Source organism: Taudactylus pleione, unplaced genomic scaffold, assembly GCF_031769625.1.
Source record: "Taudactylus pleione unplaced genomic scaffold, aTauple2 ptg000019l, whole genome shotgun sequence".
Taxonomy (NCBI): domain Eukaryota; kingdom Metazoa; phylum Chordata; class Amphibia; order Anura; family Myobatrachidae; genus Taudactylus; species Taudactylus pleione.
Genome location: NW_028284421.1, coordinates 32329754 through 32354126, shown reverse-complemented (window position 1 = coordinate 32354126; position 24373 = coordinate 32329754). Strand labels below are relative to the sequence as shown.

The 24373-nt window shown below is 45.4% G+C and overlaps 1 protein-coding gene across 12 annotated transcripts in view; it reads left to right on the top strand.

Annotated features, from left to right (window-relative positions):
- HERC1 (HECT and RLD domain containing E3 ubiquitin protein ligase family member 1) overlaps positions 1 to 24373 on the top strand; it is a 305583-nt gene that overhangs the window by 53680 nt on the left and 227530 nt on the right. For all 12 annotated transcript variants that reach the window (XM_088446526.1, XM_088446573.1, XM_088446582.1 and 9 more), the window contains exons 9-15: positions 12 to 139; positions 275 to 419; positions 2250 to 2421; positions 12630 to 12764; positions 12969 to 13134; positions 13670 to 13795; positions 17793 to 18014. In XM_088446526.1, coding sequence (XP_088302652.1) covers positions 12 to 139; positions 275 to 419; positions 2250 to 2421; positions 12630 to 12764; positions 12969 to 13134; positions 13670 to 13795; positions 17793 to 18014 — 1094 coding nt within the window. The remainder of the gene's footprint in view (positions 1 to 11; positions 140 to 274; positions 420 to 2249; positions 2422 to 12629; positions 12765 to 12968; positions 13135 to 13669; positions 13796 to 17792; positions 18015 to 24373) is intronic.

The following is a 24373-nucleotide window of genomic DNA, read 5'->3' as shown; positions in this document are numbered from 1 at the left end:
CTGTTTTCCAGGTAAGTTGGGCCATGGAGACACTAACAGGGTATACAAACCAAAGGTGGTAGAAGCACTACAGGGAATGTTCACGCGAAAGGTGTGTGCAGGAAGTCAGTCCTCCCTGGCCTTGACATCGACTGGACAGGTATAGTAATGTTACTTAATAAAACATATAGTGCATACAATGTTCAGTGCAGTAATTTGTCCCTACCAGGCTCCTTACTTTTACTTACCTAGTTTTTCTCTGCAGTTCCTCAAACCTATTTTATTGTCATGTTAGGTCTATGCTTGGGGCTGTGGAGCGTGCCTGGGCTGTGGATCGTCAGAAGCAACTGCCTTGCGTCCCAAGCTTATTGAAGAGCTTGCTGCCACAAGAATAGTGGACATTTCAATAGGAGACAGTCACTGCCTTGCACTGTCACATGGTATATTCAATAGTTTCCATTAAATATGGGTGGGCAATTCATGCTTTAGGTTTAACTTGTCTCATGTGCACAAAACACTCATGAGTACTTGTAGTTTAGGTTTTAGTTCAAAAGATCATGCATCAGAAAGTCTTGAAGTTATTGTGTATTTAAATAACTTGTTTCAGACAACCACATACTGATTTCCTGCTGAGTATAGAACGACAAGCATTTTTAGACCTTTACCAGCAATGAGCAATTATATCTTGAAAGCTTTTTCACTAGAGAAGAAAAGTGTTGTTTCCAGAGGCGTGGCCACATGCTGGAAGGCCACCTGACCAGAGATGAGTGGCCAGCCATTAAAGGAGAAACACCGTATACTATAGAAATAAAAAAAAATTGCCTTTCAAAAAAGGCCAGTTTCACACATATCATTGATACTAGCAGGACCTAGCATCTTTATCACAGTATCCCCTTGCGCGGCCCTTGGAACAGGTTAGAGGGTTGCCTAATGTGGCTCCCAAAGTGTATTAGGTTGGCTATCACTGCCCTAGTAAACTTGAAGGCGGGCTATCTGATTACTGGTGAGATTGAAGGGTTTGCAGGCATCACCTGCATTACTCCATCTCACTCTGCAGCTGCCTTCCTCTCCCTGTCAGCTGCACAGGTCGGCCCTGCAAGTCTGTGACGGTGGAGAAGCACTGATGGCTCATGACTGACACCAGCAGTGACTAACACCTGTAGCCACAGCGGCTGGAACAGGAGCCAGAGATGTTTACGGCTGTGCTGTGCTACTGCCTCTCCTATACCATGCATGTGGGCACAGGTACTACCTCTCACCCTGCAGCCCTTCCTCTTCTCCCCGCACACATTGTACTCCTATACCATGCATGTGGACACAGGTACTACCTCTCACCCTGCAGCCCTTCCTCCTATACCATGCATGTGGGCTCAGGTACTACCTCTCACCCTGCAGCACTTCCTTCTCTCCCCACACACACTCTGCACTCCTATACCATGCATGTGGGCACAGTTATTACCCCTCACTCTACAGACCTTTCTTCTGTCTCCTCACACATCGCACTCCGTCCTGTACCATGAATGTGGACACAGATACTACCCCTCACCGTGCAGGTCATCTTTCCCTCCCCTCATACACTACATTCCTATGCCAAGCATGTAGTACCCATAACCCGCCTGGACTCTGTGCATGCACTCGTACCCTCTCCTCATACAGTATATATGCAATACTACTTATGTCTTTCACTGTGTACATTATATTAGGCAGGCTTAAGACACCCCATGTGCACACAAGTGTAAGGGGGTGAGGGGCCCCCTCTTCCTCTCCTCCAGCAACACCGCCTACCCCATCTTGGTGGTGGCCCGCCACATGGAGGCCGCTGGAGTACTATAGTGAGTCAGTCTCTGACTCACTATTAGTACCTGGCTGACCTGATAATACCACCGGCCTCAGGACCCTTCACTGTGGCTCCAGTCTCCCCCCCCCCCCCCCACCCCACCCCACTGACAGTGCGTGACGTTACCAGCACTGCTGATTTCGGAAAATGGAATTACTGGTGCAGATAGACCCTGTCGTCCGCTGCACGCAGCAGTCCATGCTGGTACCCACTGAAATCAGCCAGTGGCCTGTGCTAGGCCACGCCCTCCCGCTGTACGTGTCCAGTCCGAGCCTGGTTGTTTCTCCCAAACATGACTTTGCATTGAATTAGAAACTGGAGATTTGCTTAATAAGTCTAGTTTACACACTGCACATTGTGTAATTTGCCTTACTGTCTCTTTCTGCATAACTTGGGTTACTATTGACAAAATTATTTTTATTTTTCATATAAGATAATGAAGTGTATGCATGGGGTAACAATTCAATGGGACAGTGTGGACAAGGCAATTCAACTGGCCCCATTACTAAACCAAAAAAAGTGAGTGGACTGGATGGAGTGGCTATACAGCAGATCTCGGCAGGCACTTCACACAGCCTTGCATGGACAGCTCTACCTAGAGACAGGTGAAGACAATGCATTTTCTTTCAATTAAAATACAATGGAATGATCTTTTGTTAAAGTAGTTATGTTATCTAGCATTCATTGAAGTGATAATACACCCGACTACATTGTTCTAACACCACCCACTCCAAGGTACGGTCATTTGGCTTACTGTGTGACGGGATTGCGCCATTTGTTTAAAATAATAGTGTTCTATCGTTATCGGTGAATTATAATAAAATAGATGATGCTATTATGGAATCTGGGGATTATCTCATTTAAAATTTGATTTGTATATTAATGTAATTGCTGGAACACTGTTGGATGAGGATTGTTCTAATAAGGGACAGTAAATTTAAAATACACTGCATTAATGTTTGTTACATGCATAATAATTAAGAGGTGCTGAATGTTGGACATACAGTCAGGTGCATAAATATTGGGACATTGACAGAATTTTCATATTTTGGCCTCTATTCACCACCACAATGGTTTTGAAATGAAACAAACATGATGTGCTTTAACTGCAAGACTTTCAGATTTAATTTGAGGGTAATTACATCCAAATCAGGTGAACGGTGTAGGAATTACAACTGTGAAAAAGGGGGCGAAAAAGTCCAAAGTTGGGGTACAAACTTAAAAACTAGCAAAATAAACTTTGAGGGTCTGCAAGTATGGGGGTGGTGTATTTTTGATTGCAGGTGTTTGCTGAAGGTGCATTTTTTAAGTTTTTGAAAACTTCACTTTTGCGAATTTTAAATATGCTTGCACCCATTTTCATGTACCCCAAATTTGCTGGGACTAGTTATTTTCTCAAAAAAACCCTGCTAAATGCTATTTTTCACCACTTGTGCAAAGACGCTAATTAGCAGCTATTGAGAGCATTTAAGTACCCCAAATAGCTTCAGCAGGGCTATTCAGGATCATTTACATTGATTCCCAATGTTAGTGCATCTTTTGTGGGGTGTCAGGCTGATTTTCCCCAAATCTGACAGCACCTTTCGCCTGTCTGCGTTTTGCCTGGTCCCGTTTTCGAGTCCTTTGTTATTGAATAGGGCGAATAGCAGGGACGTGCCCGATAAGTTTCCGTGTGCAAAACATACGATGTAGGTGGAAATTAGATTCCGCCGTCGGTGAAATTATCGCGACTAATTGAATACGGCCCTAAGGCTTTTTCTCATTCATCCATTCTGAGAGACACCTGGACCATGGGGTTGCTTGAAGTGATTGAATGCAGCTGCCACTTAGTCTAGTAGCAGCACAGACGGTGTAATGGTAGCATTACTGCCTCAAAGCACTGAGGTCGTTGGTTCGATACCCACTACGGCCCTAACTGTGTGGAGTTTGTATATACTCCCTGTGCTTGCGTGGGTTTCCCCCGGGTACTCCGGTTTCCTCCCACACTCCAAAAATATACTGGTAGGTTAATTGTCTCCTAACAAAAATTACCCCTAGTGTGTATGTGTGTGAGCATGTGGTAGGGAATATATAGATTGTAAACTCCACTGGGGCAGGGACTGATGTGAATGGCCAAATATTCTCTGTAAAACGCTGCGGAATATGTGTGCGCTATATAAATAACTGGTAATAAATAAATAAATTAAATAGTATAACTTTATGGGAGTGGCTCCTCCCCTCTGGTCTTCAGTGTTTAAGTGCCCTGTACTTTAGATTCATTTTTTGTTTATTTGTAAACTTTCTTATGTTTTTTACGTCTGTGATGTGTGCTGTACCCGCAGCATACAGAGGGGGATCCGGCAGCTATGACAATCAGTGCTGCTGCTGGACTGCTAGGGAAGTGAACTGTGTTCTCTCCCTGGCTCCCCCTGATCGGGTCTCCATTACGGAGCCCAACTGGACCTGTAGCTGGCTGGCGCTCTTGCCCTTATATATGGTAGCAGTATGTTGTGCTGGATCAGCATGGCGTCGCCATCTTGTGGATTAATCCACGGCTCCCCTCTTCATTAGATGAGGACCACGCGTGAGGTCAGGCACCCTGGGATTTCTAGGCACTGGAGCTACACTAAGTGTTTTCCCTGTTAAGGGAAGTTCCCTCGTATTTGTACCCGAGAGAGAGCACTGGGGGAGGAGTTGGCTTGCACAACCTGACTCCCCCCTGTGGTAACAGCAACCTTCCCTGCCTGGGAAATGGCTGCATGACAGGATGAAAATACTTGTTTCTCAGCCTCTACAGGATGACAAAGTATTGTTGGTTGCTGGTTTTATGTACACTACCGTTCAAAAGTTTGGGGTCACTCAGAATTGTCCTTATTTTTGAAAGAAAAGCACTGTTTGTTTGTTTTTTAATCAGAAATGAATATACTAGCTGCAAACGTCTATTTTTTTTAAAGGAATCTCTACATAGGTGTATAGAGGCCCACTTCCATCAGCCATCACTCCAGTGTCCTGGTACATTGTGTTTGCTAAGCGCGTTAGACTAATGGATGATTAAAAAACCCTTGTGAAACTGTTAGCACAGCTGAAATCTGGTTTGCTCGTTAGAGAAGCTATAAAACTGGCCTTCCATTGATTATACTCTCTAAATGGGCCGAAAAAGAGAATTTTCATGTGAAACTCGACAGTCTATTCTTGTTCTTAGAAATGAAGTCTATGCGAGAAATTGCCAAGAAACTGAACATTTCCTACAATGGTGTGTACTACTCCCTTCAGAGAACAGCACAAACTCACTCTAACCAGAGTAGAAAGAGAGGTGGGAGGCCCCAGTGCACAACTATGCAAGAAGACCAGTACATTAGAGTCTCTAGTTTGAGAAATAGACGCCTCACAAGTCCTCAACTGGCAGCTTAATTAAATGGTAACTGCAAGCCGCCAGTGTCAACGTCTACAGTGAAGAGGAGACTCCGGGATGCTGGCCTTCTAGGCAGAGTGGCAAAGAAAAAGCCATATCTTAGACTGGCCAATAAAAGGAAAAGATTAATATGGGCAAAAGAACAGAGACATTGGACAGAGGAAGATTGGAAAAGTGTTAGACGACCTAATCGAAGTTTGAGGTGTTTGGATCACAACAGAAGAACATTTGTGAGACACAGAACAAGTGAAAAGATGCTGGAAGAGTGCCTGACGTCATCTGTCAAGCATGGTGGAGGTAATGTGATGGTCTGGGCCTGCTTTGGTGCTGGTAAAGTGGGAGATTTGTACAAGGTAAAAGGGATTTTGAATAAGGCAGACTATCACTCCATTTTGCCATGCTATACCCTGTGGACAGCGCTTGATTGGAGCCAATTTCCTCCTCCAACAGGACAATGACCCAAAGTACACCTCCAAATTATTCAAGAACTATTTAGGGAAGAAGCAGGCAGCTGGTATTCTGTCTGTAAAAGAGTGTCCAGTGCAGTCACAAGATCTCAACCCCATTGAGCTGTTGTGGGAGCAGCTTGACCGTATGGTAAGCAAGAAGTGCCCATCAATCCAAATTGTGAGAGGTGCTTCAGGAAGCGTGGGGTGACATTTCTTCAGGTTACCTATACAAATTAACAGCTAGAATGCCAAAGGTCTGCAATGCTGTAATTGCTGCAAAAGGAGCATTCTTTGACGAAAGCAAAGTTTGAAGGACAAAATTATTGCTTCAAATAAAAACATTATTTCTGACCTTGCCAATGTCTTGACTATATGTTCTATTCATTTTGCAACTCATTTGATAAATAAAAGTCTGTTTTCATGTAAAACACGAAATTGTCTGGGTGACCCCAAACTTTTGAACGGTAGTGTATACACTGTGAAAAGGATTTAACGGTACGTACAAAAATCCTGTAATTTTTGGGTGAAAGTCACATGGGACCTGGCGTCTCACTCATGCCAGACGTCTCGCGTTGCATTACATATTGAGGCTAGGTATGTGAGCACACATCTGTAATTACAGATGTGATATTCATAATGGAGTGCAAACTTGTTAGACAATATCGTTTTTTATTCATTATTTGATGGCTACTTTCTCCTATTTGTTTTGAAACTAATGACTACAGTATGTTGCATATTCTATGGAGCAGAATCATTTAGCTTTAAAATGGATTCATTCAATTTGCTAAGACTTTAAAAACACTAGTTAAAACCATAGACAAAGTATGATATGCTGTACTCGCTTTATGTATCAATACTTCCTTTGAGCCTGGGAGGTTCAGAAAAAGCAGGATTTTGGTGCTTACCGTTAAATCCATTTCTACGAATCCACAGGGGACAATGGAACTTTTGACAGTGGGTATAGAAGGTGGGTTGAGTAGAGCCTGGCACTTTAAAAATCTAAATGTGTGACTGGCTCCTCCCCCTGTATGCCTCATCAGCCCCAGTTTTAAGAACTGAGCCCGAGATGAGATGGAGAACAGACAAAACGTTAGAGAAGGAGAAGATAATAATGACAAAACATGTAGTCCAATCGGACAACACACTACAGGCAAAGCAAGCAGTCACACAGTAACAAGCAGACAAAATGCAACAGAACTGTAGCAGAACGGAACAATAGACGCAGAAAACGGGTAAGCAGCACTAGGTGGGCATCCAGTGTCCCCTGTGGAATCGGAGAAATGGATTTAATGGTAAGTACCAAAATCCTGCTTTCTCATTCATCCACTAGGGGACACTGGAGCTTTTGGCACTGGGCACGTCCCAAAGCTACCATCCCCGGGGGGAGAGTGCTGAACAACCTGCAACACTCTGCGACCAAAACTTAAAGCGAGGCTGCAAAAGTGTCAACTATAAAACCTAACAAATGTATGAAGAGAAGACCACGTAGCGGCGCGACAAAGTTGAGACGCCGATGCGCCTCTACATGCCGCCCAAGAAGTACCCACCGAGTACGTTGAATGCGCCGCGATGGATACAGGCGTAGTTCTAACAGAGGCCAAATAGGCCTGGCGAATGGTCAAACTAATCCACCTTGCCTCGTCTGTTAGTATCGTAAAGGACAAACAAGGCATCCGATTTACGCAGTCTCTCAGTACGGGCTACATAGATACGTAGAGCCCGCACCACATCCAGGTAGTGAGAGTCCAAAAAAGCTGGAACCACAATCGGCTGATTAATGTGAATTGCTGAGACCACCTTAGGTAAGAAAGAAGGACGAGTACGTAGTTCTGCCCGATCTTCATGAAAACTTAAGTAAGGGGAACAGCAGGATAATGCTCCAAGTTCCGAAACACGCTTAGCCGAAGCAAGGGCCAACAAGAGGACCACCTTCCAAGTTAGAAATTTAAGATCCACATCCACTAAAGGATCGAATGTCGTTGTCTTATCCTTCCTTCAGTCAAGGTTTAGATCCCATAGAGCAGTGGGTGGTACAAAGGGGGGCTGCGCCCTAAGCACCCCCTGAAAAAAGATTTGAACCTCCGGTAACAGAGCGAGATGACGCTGGAAAAAAAAACGAAAGAGTAGAAATCTTTACCTTAAGAGATCCTAAACAAAGACCTGCATCAAGCCCCTTTTTGAAAAAAGAATAAGATGCGTTAAATAAAAAGATGAAGTGGAAGATCCACGACCTTCACAACAGGAAATATACGCCTTCCAAATGCCACGATAATGAGCTGATGTTACTGGTTTTCTAGCTCGGAGCATAGTAGGTATGACCGTTCTTGGAACACCATGTCTACTTAGGATATCTGTCTCAACAGCCACACCGTCAAACGAAGCCAACGTAAATCTGCTTACACGAATGGACCCTGCTGCAGAAGATCTGACCTTAATGGAAGGGGCCAAGGTTAGTCTGCCAGAAGGAGTAGGAGATCGGAGTACCAAGCTCGGCAAGGCCAATCCGGAGCCCTTGGATGACTGGACGACTCACTCTTAATCAGTTTGGGATCTCAAGGAAGGAGTGGAAACGGCGGGAAAACAGGTACACTAAAGGTAAGTGAGGTAATCCGCTTCCCAGTTGTCAACTCCTGGATGAAGACTGCAGAAATGGCCTCGACGTCTTTCCACACACCGAAGACTGCGGCTGACCTCTTTGCTAGGTGGCTTGATGTACTCCACCGCGTTGGCGTTGTCTGATTGTATCCGCACCGGAAGTCCCCGCAGTAACGGAGCTGCCTGAATTAGCGCCCTGTAGACTGCCCGCAGTTTGAGAGAGTTGATCAGTAAGAGAGATTCCTGAATCAACCAACTCCCCTGGAAGTGGCTGTCCAGAACCACAGCTCCCCATCCACGAAGACTGGCATTTGTAGTTACCAGGGTTCAATTCCAAATTCCGAAGCGTCGACCCGCCACCAGGTGGTTCGTCCGGAGCCACCAGATCAACGATATACCGGTCTGAGGAGACAGTGTCACCAGACGATGCATTAGCAGGTGAGAACTCGATCATTGACATAACAGATCCAATTGGAACGTCCTGGAGTGAAACCGGCCGATTTGGATGGCCTCGAAGGAGTCTACCATTTTTCTCAGAAGTCGAATGCAAAGATGTACAGATACCTTCTTCGGCTTGAGAACCAATTCTTGTATGGCTATCACCTTGTCCAGGGGCAGAAAAACCTTAAGCAGGGTTGTGTCTAAAATCGTCCCAAGGAATTGAAGCCTTAGCTGTGACTTCTTGAAGTTGACAATCCAACCATGTTGTACAAGGACCTGATGTGTAAGGGATACTTGTCGCCAAAGATCCTCCTTTGACGGAGCCTTGATGAGCAAGTTGTCAAAATAAGGGACGATCGTCACCCCTGGAGAACGCAGATTAGCAACCATCACCGCCATTACCTTGGTGAATACTCTTGGAGCTGACGAGAGCCCGAATGGCATTGATAATGAGTATCCCTGATAGCAAAGCGGAGGAATACTTGGTGAGGTTCCCAAATTATAATGTGCAGATTTGCATTTTTTTCTCTCTGACACCAAAAATTCTCCCGCTTCTAAGCCCGCAATCACAGAATAAAGAGATTCCATCTTGAATCTGTGGAAAGTGAGGTACTGGTTCAAAGACTTGAGGTTTCAAATGGGTTTGACTGACCCCTCTGGTTTTGGAACCACAAACAGATTGGAATAGAAACCCTGAGTCCTTTGAGCTGTAGAAACCGTAACCACAACATCTGCCAGCAAAAGCCTGTTAATCGCCTGTCTGAGAACAAGCTGCGTTAGCGGATCGATGGGACACCCTGTTGAAAAAAATCGAACTGGAGGAGTGAAAGCAACCTCTATCTTGTATCCGTGAGATACCAGATTCCAAACCCAATTGTCGGGACATGTTTGCCACCAAACCTCCTTGAACACCTGTAGACGAGTGCCTACCTTGGAGGTCCCAAGGTGGGATGAAAGCTCGTCATGCCACTGGTTTGTTTACTGGTTTGGGGTCCGGACGATGGGCATTTGGAGCCTGGCATCCTCTTGCACGACCTCCACGAACTGCTGAAGATGAACCTCTTGATTGTCCCTGAAATCTTCAGGAGCTCGAAAGGAAATAAAGGAGGAACCTCAAAAAAAAAAGTTAGAAATGTGCTCTTGCCCCCTGTGGCCAAAGAAATCCACTTATCCAGCTCCTGACTGAACAGAAGATCACCTGTAAAAGGAAGAGCCTCTACGGCGCATTTAGATTCAGTGACTGCCTGCCAAGAACGGAGCCACAGGGCACAACTAGCTGCGACAACAGAAGCTGAAATTCTGGAGTCTACCAGATCAATGTCCCTAGAGGCATCTCCAAGATACACTGCCAATTCCTGAATATGCTCTACCAATTGATGAGATCCGTTCTCGGAGTACTTGACTTGAGGACCTCTTCCAACCGTTCCGCCCACTTTTCCACCGCCTTATTGACCCAGGAGCTGACAAAGGTCAGTCTGAGAATTGTATTTGCAGACGTGTAAATATATTTCAAAGTTGTCTCCAATTTGCGTTCCGAGCTTTCCCTAAGAGAGTTGGACCCTGGAATTGGGAGAGTAGTTTTCTTCGACTGAAGAATCCACCAGAGGCGTAGTTTCCCATTTAGCTCTATTTTCTGCAGGAAAAGGATACAAAGAAAGAAAGCGCCTAGGGACCTGGAATTTATGGTCTGGACTCTTCCAAGCTGCTGACATCTGTTCATCTAATTGGAGAGAAACAGGAAAAGTGACCGTTTGACTTTTAAATAAGGAATCCTCCAATGACCCCGGAACCTCCGGGTCGGAAACGTGAAGCACCTCCCTCCTGTGAAGAGTGCGCCAAACCAGCCCCAGACAGTGAAGGAGGCGGTGCCCAACTCTTCCCGGAGAGTGGATGTCCGCCGCACTAAGCTCCGTTCCCACAATAGCGGCTCCGGCTGAAGATGGCCGGAGCCTTTTAATACTACAATGTCCCCCTTTATTATATGCTCCGGTGCCTTAGCTGAGCACCGGAGCGCAAAGTAAATAATGCCCTTAAGAGGGAACAGGGGACAGCCGCACTCCTGCAGGTCAGCACTACTGATGGTCCGGCCACGCCAGGAACACAGTGGGGGGAGCCGCGCACGCTATAGTGTGACATTGCAGCAGCACCGCTTGTCACAAGCCCAGCAATAAAATAACGCCTCTCCTGCTAGACAGGAGAGGTGATCATACTCACATGCTGCTGCGGCCAGGGTGCTGGGCAGGGAGGGGGGGCTGCGGGAGACCCAGACCCAGCTGGTTTCAGCTGCGGTGGGCCCTGCTGAGTCGGAGGACTCATATGTAATAAAAAAAATAATATATCCCCTTTGTGCAAGGGGGCCTAATTCATAGGGTGACCGGACACTGGCTGCAGTATCCCTCCTGGTGGCTTCCGCGGTGCAGGCAAGCTGTCACAACCAGCAGTCTGCCTGCCCTCCGTGATACTTGAAAGATCTAAAAGAAAAAAAAAAAAAGGCTGGAGACAGCCCTATGTGCACTGGCTCTTCTCGGGCACATTCTAAAAACTGGGGCTGATGGGGTATAGAGGGGGAGAAGCCAGTCACACATTTAGATTTTTAAAGTACCGAGCTCTACTCAACCCCCGTCTATATCCACTGTCAGAAGCTCCAGTGTCCCCTAGTGGATGAAGGAGAAAGCAACAATTTACTGCGCTGAAATATCTGTCAGGATATCAAAAACATACAAATATAATTTAGAATTTATGTTTTAATTAATACAGCAATCAAATAGATATAAAAACATTCATATAAAATATGTGAGCAGTCTCATTTATAACATAATATAGGAACAATTATTTCGGATTCAAATCCATATATAAATGTAGAAATATACAATTGAGCTTCTGTTCAGACAAGCACATTTAATGACACATTGTTAAGATAGAGCTGATCAGTGTCTTGTTACAAAAATGAAAAGTTCAGACGTTTCAAAGAGCACAAATGTCCAGCTGATATTCTTAGCTATTTATTAGTGATTGATATTAATAGCCTGACCATCAAGCTGCAATTTTACTTTGTGCACATGACTGATGCATTGGCAATTAGTGGCTCATCCAAAAAATGTCTTTAATTACCGGGGATTCCCTCTACTAAAGTCAAATGCCAAATGAATAATAGCCTAGAAATCAGCCCTTTACTTATGGCTTTAATAAATACAATATATGATTTATTCAAAGGTGCAATAAAACACACTGCACCTCGCCCTATCCTAGCAGCGGACTACGTCACCATATCCTACTGCTGTGCTCGCTTTATGTATCAATACTTCCTTTGAGCCTGGGAGCTTAACTACAAACTGTTAGGGCACCCAAAGGTTCTAGAAGGGAAAACTGTTCCCTTCCCTCGCTATTAAGCGCTCTGCTAACTGTGGACATGAAGCTAAACTCCTCAGGGTGTAATGTGCAAAGAAGATAGTGGAGGGAAACTGCATCTTGAGGCAGTTACATAGAAGCACCATAGAACCTGCTACTACAGTTGCACCTGTGACTCCATTGTATTTAACTGAGCAGTAACTCTTCTGAACACTGTAGGCACAATTGACACAAGGCTTAGCCGTCTGCAAAGTGTATGTATACAGGTCTATTTGCTTACATCCTTTTTAGGACCAGCAAAATGCATTTGATTGCCTTCAAATAACATGCATGTGTGCAATACCTTCAATTACACAATGCTATTTATATATTAATTTACTGGCATGTAGAGTCCCTACGAGCGAGTTACAACTGGCTGTAAATGATGATGGGTGACTATGGTATTGTCTCCACATCCTATATTTCTGGACATGATCATTACATACAGTCTCTGGTGATTTTGTATATTGTTCAGTATGTTAAAAACAAGTTATGTGCAATACACATTATGAATTGCATTCATGCTGCTGGTATTTCTACATCCTTACAGGCAAGTGGTTGCATGGCATCGTCCCTACTGTGTTGATTTGGAAGAAAGTACCTTCTTCCATTTGCGATCGTTTTTGGAACGATACTGTGAGAAAATAAATAGTGATGTCCCTCCGCCACCATTCCCATCATCCAGGTACAAATGTTGCTTTCAAAATGGTTGCATATAAATGACAGGACAGTTGTTAGCCATGAATTGTCTGTGGTGGGGGAACCTTTCTGGTAAGCTGTCCTTTTTCACATTGCCTTTGCATGCATCTCAACAGGTTGTTATATTGTTATATATACAGTAATATATAGTAGATTGTTAAGAATCTTGTGTTATTTTTATCTCTTGAAGAGAACACCATAGCTTTCTAAAGCTGTGTCTTAAGATGCTGTCAAACCATTTAGCCCTTGCTTTGGCGGGAGGAGTTGCTACCAGCATCTTGGGTCGACAAGCAGGGCCCCTACGCAACTTGCTTTTCCGCCTAATGGATGCTAGTGTCCCAGATGAGATCCAGGAGGTAAAGTTTTCATGATTTCACCCATTAATGGTTAATTTTTACTAACTCATTGTTACAATAGATCACGATCTGAAGAGGGAAACCTTCCTGTCTTTAGTTTAAACAGCAATCCTAATCACTAGTTAAGATTTTACTGACCAGCTTCTTAGTGGAAGATGCTGATGCAGTTTTACTGAGTTCCTCCATTTCTATATTCTAGCTCCTGCGTGCCACTGAGATGGGTGTGCATTTTATTGCTTGTAGTTTCTTATTGGTCCACATGGTCACACTCACATAAGCTGTATGGCAGCACAGAAGTTGTGGAGCTGTTTCAGTGTACAGTTCCTGGGTTTCCACTATGGAAAAGGAGCATGTAACAAATTACCAGCTTTATTGTAGTGCTTAGTGGCATATATTTATTCCATGCATGTTTTGCTGGGTTTCTGGGTGGGTATCATAAAAGGGTACATTGAAGTACCACACATATGACTAGACAACTATGTAATTGTTTCTTTACTGTTTTCATGTCCATAATTTGCTAATCTTTCATTTATAGGTTGTAATTGAGACTCTGTCTGTTGGAGCTACCATGCTGCTGCCTCCTTTACGGGAGAGGATGGAGTTACTGCATTCACTCTTGCCCCAGGGACCTGATAGATGGGAAAGTCTGTCTAAGGGCCAAGTATGTACAATTTAACAAGTGTAAACCACATTATTCTGTACAGGTTCAATTGTCATCAATCATCTTTTGGTAATTGAAGTGTTTGTGCTAGAAAATATATTTTGTAAAAGGCATTTTACCTTTTAGGGCACATTTGAAACTACTCCTTTTAAGGCATGTGTTGCTTTAATCTTTGTACCCTGTGTGGAACACAGATCTATTCGGTATGTTACAGCACAACACATAGTGTAAATAGCACCGTCATGTTGGTAGGTCGGATAATATTAGATTCTACAATAACCTTCTTAGAAACTTCCAATGGAAATCTTTTTATTGGTTTAAGACACACACTTTAGTATTTCTAGGTTTTACACTGCAACTTGTTTACTGTACATGGTTTTTTCTTTTTTGTTTTGCAAATATTACTAAGTTGGCATTCTCTTAATTTGAAAAGATTATTTGCAAGAAAGCATCACGCTATAAAGAATTCCCATGAGCCTCTACTCTCTCATTCCTAAGCCCATTTACCTCACTGGCAAGCTCTGGCATGTTATCAAAACTCAGCTGTTTGTCAGAATCTGTCCTCTTTTTTTTTTTTTTTTTTTTTTTTTTTTTTTAAATCGGTTATCCCATGTGCTTAGTTATCCAACCAAAAACCATCCTGCTACCACAGTGTGTACTAAGAGCAGCACTCCATGTATTTAACATCTGTAATGTCCTTGTTAATATCAGCCTCTGTTGAGGTTTGTTTATATAGTGTTTTGACTTTGGGGTTAGCTGAAAAAAAGTGGTTTTGATCTACCTGTGATTATTCCTTTACCCCACTGGGCAGAGAAGGTAGGATGGCTACATGCATATATAATTTTTGACGGAATATAGATGGGTCAAATTCAGACATGCTCTTGTTTGTTTTCCTGTCCATGTACCCTAATGTGTTAAAATGCCAGTGTACTTAATCTGTGTGTTTCTTTGTTTGATATTGGACCCTATACCTACAGTATGTCAAACCTTGAATAAAGTCCACACATTTGCTATTGCTGTACTGGGAGAATGAGCTAATCAAATTGTAGAATACAGTACATTTCTGTGCTGCACATTACAGTAACTAGGGTGATATTCCTGGGAACTGCATTGCCTGCTTTCTGCCTAGTTTACTTTATATTTCTAGAAATAAAGTCTTCTTTCACTTTTATACCAAAAGACAGTTTTCCAAAAACAATATATAACTTGTTGGGATAGACTTGTAAATTTAAAAAAAGAAAAAAAAAAAAAAACTTTAACAGAGTTGTTTTCCAAAAAGGAATATTTAAAGTAGTTGTGAAAATCCTACAGACATAAAATGGTTAATGAAACACAAAAAAATCCCCTCAATTGGCACTGCAATAACCTCGCCGTGAGTAGGGGTGTAAAACCTCCTAAATTAATCACCTAGGAGTTACAATATAAAAAAGACAAACAGTGCTGGGAAAGATATGTCATTAGAATGAATAGGACTAGCAGGTGATCTAAAAATAAAGCAAGTTTAATTATCAATGATATTAAAAAACACAATAATTAGGTACGAATATATAAAAGCAGGATACATAAATCAAATACATTTGATGTTGTGAAAGCAGGGTCCGACCTACTGTATATTGAGAGCGCTCAATAAATGTTCACAGTGCCCACCAGTTAAAGTTTTAGACAGATTTTACAAGCATTTATATGGATCCACGACTTCCAGAACCGGGATGTGCGCTCTGTGCTCTCCGTAATGAAGAGATCTCCTGTGTAAGCCTGTAGCGTGGTTTGGAAGTCCTGATGTAAGCTGGAGCAGTGGAAGGTTAAATCCAGGTAGACTTGTATCGGCAGTGACAGGCGCTGCTCCATGGGCTGTAAAGGTGAATAGCACAAGCTGCTGCAGCTAAAGGCCCCCATACATCAGAGATTGATTGCAGCAATCATGCAATTTGCAATCGATTGAAAAAGGGAAAGATTTTTATACACAATTGATTGTGGCAATTCTGCAATCGATTGAAAAAGGGAAAGATTTTTTATACACAATCAATTGCAAATTGAACGATTGCTGCAATCAATCTCTGATGTATAGGGGCCTTAAGCGATGGTAAGTGAAGTAACCCAGTGAATTGTTAAGTGGATCACTGCACAATGAGAAGTCTGGTATTTCAGAGAGGCTGTTGGCTCTGTATCTGTGAGTAATTGTTGTTGGTTCTCCTGCTGAACAGTAAGCTCAAAAAAAGAAGTAGGTGTCTAATGTGTTTCCCCATGACTCCACTCACTGCTTTGTCAGAGGCATATGCAACTTAAGGCCCCCATACATCAGAGATTGATTGCAGCAATCATGCAATTTGCAATTGATTGTGTATAAAAATCTTTCCCTTTTTCAATCGATTGTGGTAATTCTGCAATTGATTGAAAAATGGAAAGATTTTTATACATAATCGATTGCAAATTGAACGATTGCTGCAATCAATCTCTGATGCATGGGGGCCTTTAGTCCAAGGCAGCTGTTTAAATCCATAGGCAATCAGACACTTTTATTGGTTGCACCTGTGGTTTTGTAACCTTTTAGCTGCCAGCAAGTCTCTCTAACATAAATGATAGATACACTTAAGCTGGCCACACACTAGACCAACTTACATCCAACCAGCCAACTTGTTGATTGGTTGGAATGAAAATCTGGTAAGGAATGGGAGTAAATGATGATCAGCAATATGCTCCTAAATGCAAGAAAACAGATGAAAATGGTCGTTCAGACAAGTTTGTTAAATGTTAGATCTAAACAATTTGTTCAAACAACAGTTTCTGTCCATTTTCCAGCGTTTGGGAGCAAATTGCTGATTGTCATTTGCTTTCATTCCTTACCAGATTTTCATTCCAACCAATCAACTAGTTGGTTGGTTGGACAGATAATCTTTAGATGTGTGGCCAGCTTTACAAAACTGATACAACAATATTTCAAGTTATTGTTATTTAAATAACTTACTGTTCAGCAGGAGAACCATATACTATTTCTCACAGATACAGAGCCAACAGCCTTTCTGAAACATCGGATTTATCACTCTGCAGTGGTCTGCTTAACAATTCACTGGGTTACTTCACTTACCATCACTTAGCTGCAGCAGCTTGGAGCAGCGCCTGTCACTGCCGATACAAGTCCACCTGGATTGAACCTTCCACTGCTCCAGCTTACATCGGGACATGTAAACCACGCTACAGGCTTACATAGGAGACCTCTTCATTACGGAGAGCACATCCCGGTTCTGGAAGTCCAACTTGTGTGGATCCATCTATATGCTGGTAATATAATTTGTCTAAAACTTTTAACTGGTGGCACTGTGAACATTTTATTGAGTGCTCTCAATGTAGGCAGGACCCCACTTTCACGACATCATATGTATTTGGTTCATATATCCTGCTTTTTATATATTAGTACCTAATTATTGTGTTTTTAATATAATTGATAATCAAACCTGCTTTATTTTTAGATCAACTGCCATTCCTATTCATTCTAATCACATATCATCTTTCCGAGCACAGTGTCTTCTTTTACCAACTTATAAAAAAAAAAAAAAAATGTCTTCTTGCTGGATTGCTAACTAGTTTCATCACTCTTATGCCATGTAGGACTTAAGCTGGCCACACTTTCAAAAGATTATCTTTCCAACCAGCCAGCTAATTTTATGGTCGGGATGAAAATCTGGTAATGTATGGGAGCAAACACCAGAATACAAATTAAAATAGTTGTTCAGACAAGTTCCTTAAAACCATCTAATTTAACCAATTTGTCTGAACAACTGTTTTTGGACGTTTTTTACATTTGGGAACAAATGGTCCATTGTCGTTTGCTTCCAGACATTACCCGATTTTTGTTTCAACCAACTGGTTGGAAAGATAATCTTTAGGTGTGTAGCCATTTTAGGTATTACTATTTTGCATAATAGCACACCATTAAATTGCACATAATTGTATAGGAATATCCACTGTGCTCACGTTTGATGTTGGATTATTGTTCCAGAGAATGCAGCTGGATATCATTCTGACAAGCTTGCAGGATCACACACACGTGGCATCATTACTGGGATACAGCTCTCCCTCGGACTCCTCAGACAGCTCCTCCCTGCCGCTCCCCTATGGCTCAAGTTCTGATGCCAGCTACACTTCTCAGATCAGCCACCCAGACACACACCTGGCTGAGATCCTGATGAAGACACTTCTGAGAAACTTGGGCTTCTACACGGTGAGGAGAATGCATAGACTGATATTGTTTCCTTCCATCTGTAAGTGGGTAACTTAAGTCACATGGTGTACATATTTTGTTTTCTTTTAATTATTTTAGCTTAGAGGTCACGGATTTCCATTCCAGTATTTTAGCATGGTGGTTATTGTTGTAATATAGAATCATTTGCTTATGAAAGGGCTTATGCTGGAATGTCTTTTCAGACAAGCCACAAAGACTCCTCAAAAAGGGTTATATACAGCATAGAATTGTTTATAGATTCCTTTAGTACATATTTCAAAACCTCTACAGTTATTTAGTCAAAACACCCCCTCAACATTAATGTGGTGTTGTCTAATTCGGTACTGACTTTAGTATTTGTGCTTTCGCAGTAAACATTGAATACTAACCATAACTCCATTTCTCATCTTCCTGTTTTAGAATAATGTGCTCCCATATCTTTCCACAGTCCCTTTTAAATAAATAAGCACTAAAATGACCCTGGGCAAAGAAGAAAAACACAAAGTAGACGAAAAATGACCTGTGCTGCTCCTCCACCTTATTAAACATATTACACTTGTTTCTCTAAATTTGTCTCTCTGGAAATATATATTGCTTGTATCACCGGTATACTGTAGGTATTTCTGTCCTGCGCCACGCGGCAATAGAAATAATGGACAGAGCCTTAATCACTTAATGGTGATTAATAATTATCATCCATGTTCCAGTTATGTTTAATTAACTGTACAATGTCACTCTTGGGTGTGTCATTATACAGTATTGTAGTCTTGGGGCTGGATCCAGAGGTGGACGTACAAGCACCCACAGCTGCGTCTATTGGCAGTCGCCCGTCTGCCACTTTATGCAAATGCCGCTACAAAATCCTTCCCTTGTGTACATCCGTGCATCTGAATGTGCTAAGACTTAGACGCCCACTTTCAGCATCTGTACATGCAGCAATACCGATAGGTGCATCCTTAGACGCCACCATTGGTCGCACCATCAAAACTTGTATCAGCCCTATGGCAGGCGCAGTATATCTGTCTGTGTATGGCCTCCTGTGTGAGCGTTCAAACTTCTATGTATGCAACCTCTTTCACCGACACTCTCATAACCCGACCACAAGACGGACCATCTCCGTGCGTGTGCTAAGACATCTCCCTGTCACCGCCCCGGAACGCCCACTGCATTATTAATACACTTTTCCCTGAAATTAGAACATGCGACTCTGCACAAACACAACCAAGACACATGCGCGGTGCGACTTAGATCTCATAAAGATATATAGTGTGTAATAAAGTCAAGAAATAGTGTTTATTAAAAGAAGTTCAATATAATATTGTCTGAAATTGTTCTTACTATTAATCACATTTATTCAAGCTCAATTGCCTATTTATTAATACAAGATTATCAGTGTGATTGTCCCATTTGTATAAATAAACAGTCACTCTCAATGAGACACATTGCAGTCTTAAATGTCCAATCCTATTGGCTCTATTAGAGATACAGTATGGTAACATGAGTATCAGAAAAACTGTATTTGTTCGATACAGTGTTTCAGAATGTTACATACTTTATTACTTGTCCCATTTTAATACCACATAACACCACTAGATGTTATTTCTACTTCAGGGTCCATAGGGGTCCACAGGGTGACCTTGGGGTATAGCTGGATCCTGGATCCTCGGGCACCACGGAGTTAAAGCTTTCAGCTGCTCCCAGGATGCACTTGGGTCCAACCTCCCCTATACCCCGCCCCCGAGCCACAGGCACCTCAGTTTTAGATGGTGCCCGGCCGGAGTCGGGTCACCCTGCGGGGTGGGCTGCTGGAGCAGACCCCTAAAGCTTTTAATTTTTTATTTAACTTAGTTAAATTTATTTATTTATTTTTTACTACAGTTTTTCTACAGAGCGGCAGCGCTGGGCTGTCTGTACAGACGCCCACGCTGCCGCTCCTTCTCCCTGCTGGCGCCGCGACGCCAGCACTGAACTGGGGATCGCGGCGGGGGAAGCCAGAGTCTGTACTAGCCGGACTCTGGTTTCCCCCGGGACTGCTGCCGGAAGACGCCGGGGAGATCAGGTAAGCCGCGCACCGCTGATTAGCGGCGGTGCGCGGGTTCCTTTCAAATGCAGTCCCATGCCCCCGGTTCTAGGGGACAGACCGGGGGCCCTAGCGGTGGCGGCGGGCCCCCCCTCCAGCGGAGGCATACCCCGCCAGACCACTAGACCACCAGGGTAAATTAAGCGGCAAGCGGGATGCCGGCAAGCCCTGGGGTTAATATGCTAGCCAGGGGAGGAAGCCTTCCCTGTCAAGCGGCTCCTCCCATCAGCTCAGCGCGCCTTTCAGCTCGTAGTCTGGCGTCGCTGAGCTGCAGCTACTCGGCCACTCCTCCTCTGGGGTCTCCAGCAGCCATTTTCTCTGTGGCAGTGTGGATACTCTCAGGGAGCACGCGGACCGGTCCCCCTGTGTACCTCTCCCCTGCAGAAGGACAGTGTACACAGCACTATAGCCCTCCCAGACACTGAATCTGGGCAGGTTGATTGTAGTGGAAAGGTGCAGTGAGTATATCTTCCTGCATGGTATGTGACTTTTGCTAGTGCTGCCTGTCTGTGTCTTTTTTTCTACTTACTGTCAGCCTATACCTATCCCTTTCCTTCTCCTACAAGCCCTACAGGTGTGCGGGGGAAGGGTGTTTCTAGAGACCTCACCTATATAAATCACGTATTTGTGAGGTCCGTCACATACAGTTGTGTGCTACACGGTGCCATATTGTGGGCTGTTGTCCAGCACACGGGTGAGTGCGCACGTTTTCTTCCAACGTCATGTCCGAGGAGGAGATTGAGCACTCCGGGGCTCCGGTATTGTTCTCCTGCAGGCACTGTTCTGCAGGAGTTGATAGGGAGGATTTGTCACAGGACGGCCTGTGCGGACAGTGCCAGGCGCTCCCTGGTATGTCTAAACCTCCCATGTCGCAGGAGCCACCGTGGGCGATGTTTACCCAGGTGCTGGTGTCCATCGCGGACCGTCTGTCGGTCCCGACTGCCGCCCCTACTAGGGCGTTGCCCCAGCCTGCCATCCCCCATTCCCCGGGTGTCCCACAATTATTGCAGACTCCCCTGGGGTCTCAGCCTGTTGGTCCCTATGCAGGGTTGCCAATGTATATTCAGTCCACCCCTGTGGCACAGCAAGCTGTGGTGCCGTTTCAGGCTCCTGTGGCAACTCCTCCACCCTGGGTGGATGCGCTTTCCCACACTGTCCAAGATTTGGCGGCAACATCTTCGGCCTTTCAGTCGATGTTGCGCAGTGACGTGCCCTCCAGGGCGTCTAAACGCTCAGTCATGGCGCAGGCTGCGCATCTTCCGGATTCTGAGGGGTCCTCGGACGATGGTGAGGTGCAGGATGACTCAGCCTCAGATGCCTCAGTCCAGGAGGTAGACAGTAAGTCTTCCATCAATGTGCGGGCTCTGGTTAAGGCGGTGCGGGCCATTCTTCTGATTGAGGATGAGGCACCCGCTCCCAAGTCGAGGTATCCTAGTTTTAAAAGAGCTAAGGTTACTTCTGCAGTGTTCCCCTTGTCTGATCAGTTGACTGATCACATGGCGGTGGCCTGGCAGACACCCTGTAAGCGTTTCCTGCCACAGAAACGCTTGGCGTCCAATTATCCATTCCCGGAGGCGCATTGTAAGAAATGGGAAACTCCGCCTGCAGTCGATTCCCATGTAACACGCCTCATCAGGAGTGCTACTTTGCCATTGCCGTCTATATCCTCGCTGAAGGATCCTACGGACAGGAAGGTGGAGACTTGTTTAAAGTCTATTTATTCTCTCTCAGGGGCGGTAGCCCGGCCGTCCATGGCCATCTCCTGGGTGGCCAAGGCCATTGAGGGGTGGGCCAACGCCTTGGAGGACGCGTTTACGGATGAAGCTCCGGACGTCCAGAGGGCGTTGTTAGGACAGATGAGAGATGCCGCCTCCTACATTGGAGAAGCATCTTTGGATGCTAGCCTGTTGACCTCTAGGGTTTCGGCGGCAGCAGTGTCTGCTCGTAGATCCTTGTGGTTGCGGTCTTGGAGAGCAGACGCGGATTCGAAGAAAGGCTTGGAGGCCTTACCTTTTAATGGAGAATTACTATGTGGTCCGGACCTGGACAAAATAGTAGATACCCTGGCGAAATCCAAGTCAGCCTTCCTCCCTTCAGCTACTACACCTGCTAAGGTCCGGAGCTCAGCCTTTCGTTCCTTTCGGGTTCAGGGCAGGGCAAAGGGTCAGTCCTTCCCGAGGCAGTCCGCACCCAAGACCGCCTCAAAGCCAAAGAAGCAAGCCTGGAGTGCTAGGCGCCCTTCTTCCAAGCCAGAAGATAAGCCTTCTGCGTGATGGGACGGGCCTCCCTCTGGGGGACCCCAGAGTGGGAGGCCGACTTCTTCAATTCGCCCAGTGCTGGCACAATACCACCACGGATGCCTGGGTGCGAGAAGTGGTCTCCCAGGGGTACGCACTGTCTTTTCGGCACAGGCCGCCTTGCCAGTTTTTTTGCACAAGTCCTTCTCAGGACAAAACCAAGGCCTTGCAGGTTCAGGAAGCCATAGAGGCCTTGCTGACGGCGGGGGTCATTATACCCGTACCACAGTCTCAACGTGGGATGGGGTATTACTCTACGCTGTTTCTGGTGCAGAAACCCAATGGCTCTCATCGCCCCATACTCAATTTGAAGTCCCTGAACAGGTTTCTCAGGGTTCCCAAATTCAGGATGGAAACTTTGCGTTCCATCATTCTGGCGATGGAACCGGGGGATTATATGGTCTCCCTGGATATCCAGGACGCCTACCTCCATGTGCCTATAGCAACATCGCACCAACAGTTTCTGCGGTTTGCTATTCTCCACAACCACTACCAATTCAGGGCTCTACCCTTTGGTCTCTCCACGGCACCAAGGGTATTTACCAAGGTGATGGCGGTCATGGCGGCTCACCTTCGGAGCCAGGGGATACGGTCTAGATGACCTCCTCTTGCTGGCAAGCTCCCCGGAGGTACTGATCCAGCATCTCCACCTGACGGTCGCTTGTCTACAGGCGCACGGCTGGTTGATCAACTGGAAGAAGTCCTCCCTCATCCCATCACAGCGGATGGTTCATTTGGGGGCCCTGCTGGACTCTCGTCAGCAACGGATTTTTCTGACTCCAGAGAAGGTCTCCTCCTTACAGCTGCGGATTTACGGCTGTCTGAGCAGTGGCAGAGTGTCGGTGCACTCAGCGATGAGAGTTTTGGGGTCCATGGTGTCGGCATTCGACATGGTGGAGTTTGCCCAGTTCCATTCCAGGCCCCTGCAGGGACTGATTCTTTCGGAATGGAATGGATTGCCACACAGGATCCGCTCTCAGATGCTGGTGTTGTCCTCGGAGGTGCGTCTGTCTCTAGCCTGGTGGCTGCAGACAGCTCATCTCCTAGTGGGGCGCCCCTTTTGGATCCCGGAATGGGTTCTGCTCACGACAGAAGCCAGTCTCCGGGGTTGGGGGGCGGCGACAGGCTCCTTGTCACTTCAGGGTCGTTGGTCGGCGGAGGAAGCGATTCTTCCCATCAACATCCTGGAACTGAGGGCAGTATACAGAGCCCTGCAGTCGTCCGGCACCGCTCTTCACGGAAGGGCTGTTCAGGTGCAGTCAGACAACGCCACCACGGTGGCGTACATCAATCACCAGGGAGGGACTCGCAGCCGAGCTGCGATGTCGGAGGTGTCCCGCGTCCTGGCTTGGGCGGAGCGCTATCTTCCAGCTCTATCGGCAGTTTTCATCCCAGGAGTCCTCAATTGGGAGACAGACTTCCTCAGCCGTTACGACGTGCATCCCGGGGAATGGTCGCTTCATCCAGAGGTATTCCAACTACTCGTGGACAAGTGGGGGCTGCCAGAGCTGGACCTGATGGCGTCCCGTCACAATCACAGGCTGCCCATGTACGGGTCAAGGACAAGGGACGCAGGCGCAAGTCTGATAGACGCGCTGTCGGTGAGATGGCTGTTTCAACTGGCTTACTTGTTCCCTCCGATATCTCTGCTGCCTCGGGTCCTGCGCAAGTTCAAACAGGACGGAGGCACACTGATCCTGGTGGCCCCAGCGTGGCCCAGAAGGCCGTGGTACTCCGATCTGCGGAGCTTGTCCATCGACGCTCCGTTCCTCCTACCTCAACGGCGGGACCTGTGGTCTCAGGGGCCCTGTCTTCACCCGGATCTGGGTCGACTATCTTTGACGGCGTGGCTCTTGAGACAGCCGTCCTGAGGTCTCGGGGCTTTTCTAGCTACGTTATTACCACCATGCTGAGGGCGCGCAAGCCTGCTTCCGCGCGGATCTATCACAGAGTGTGGCACACTTACTTTCAGTGGTGTGAGG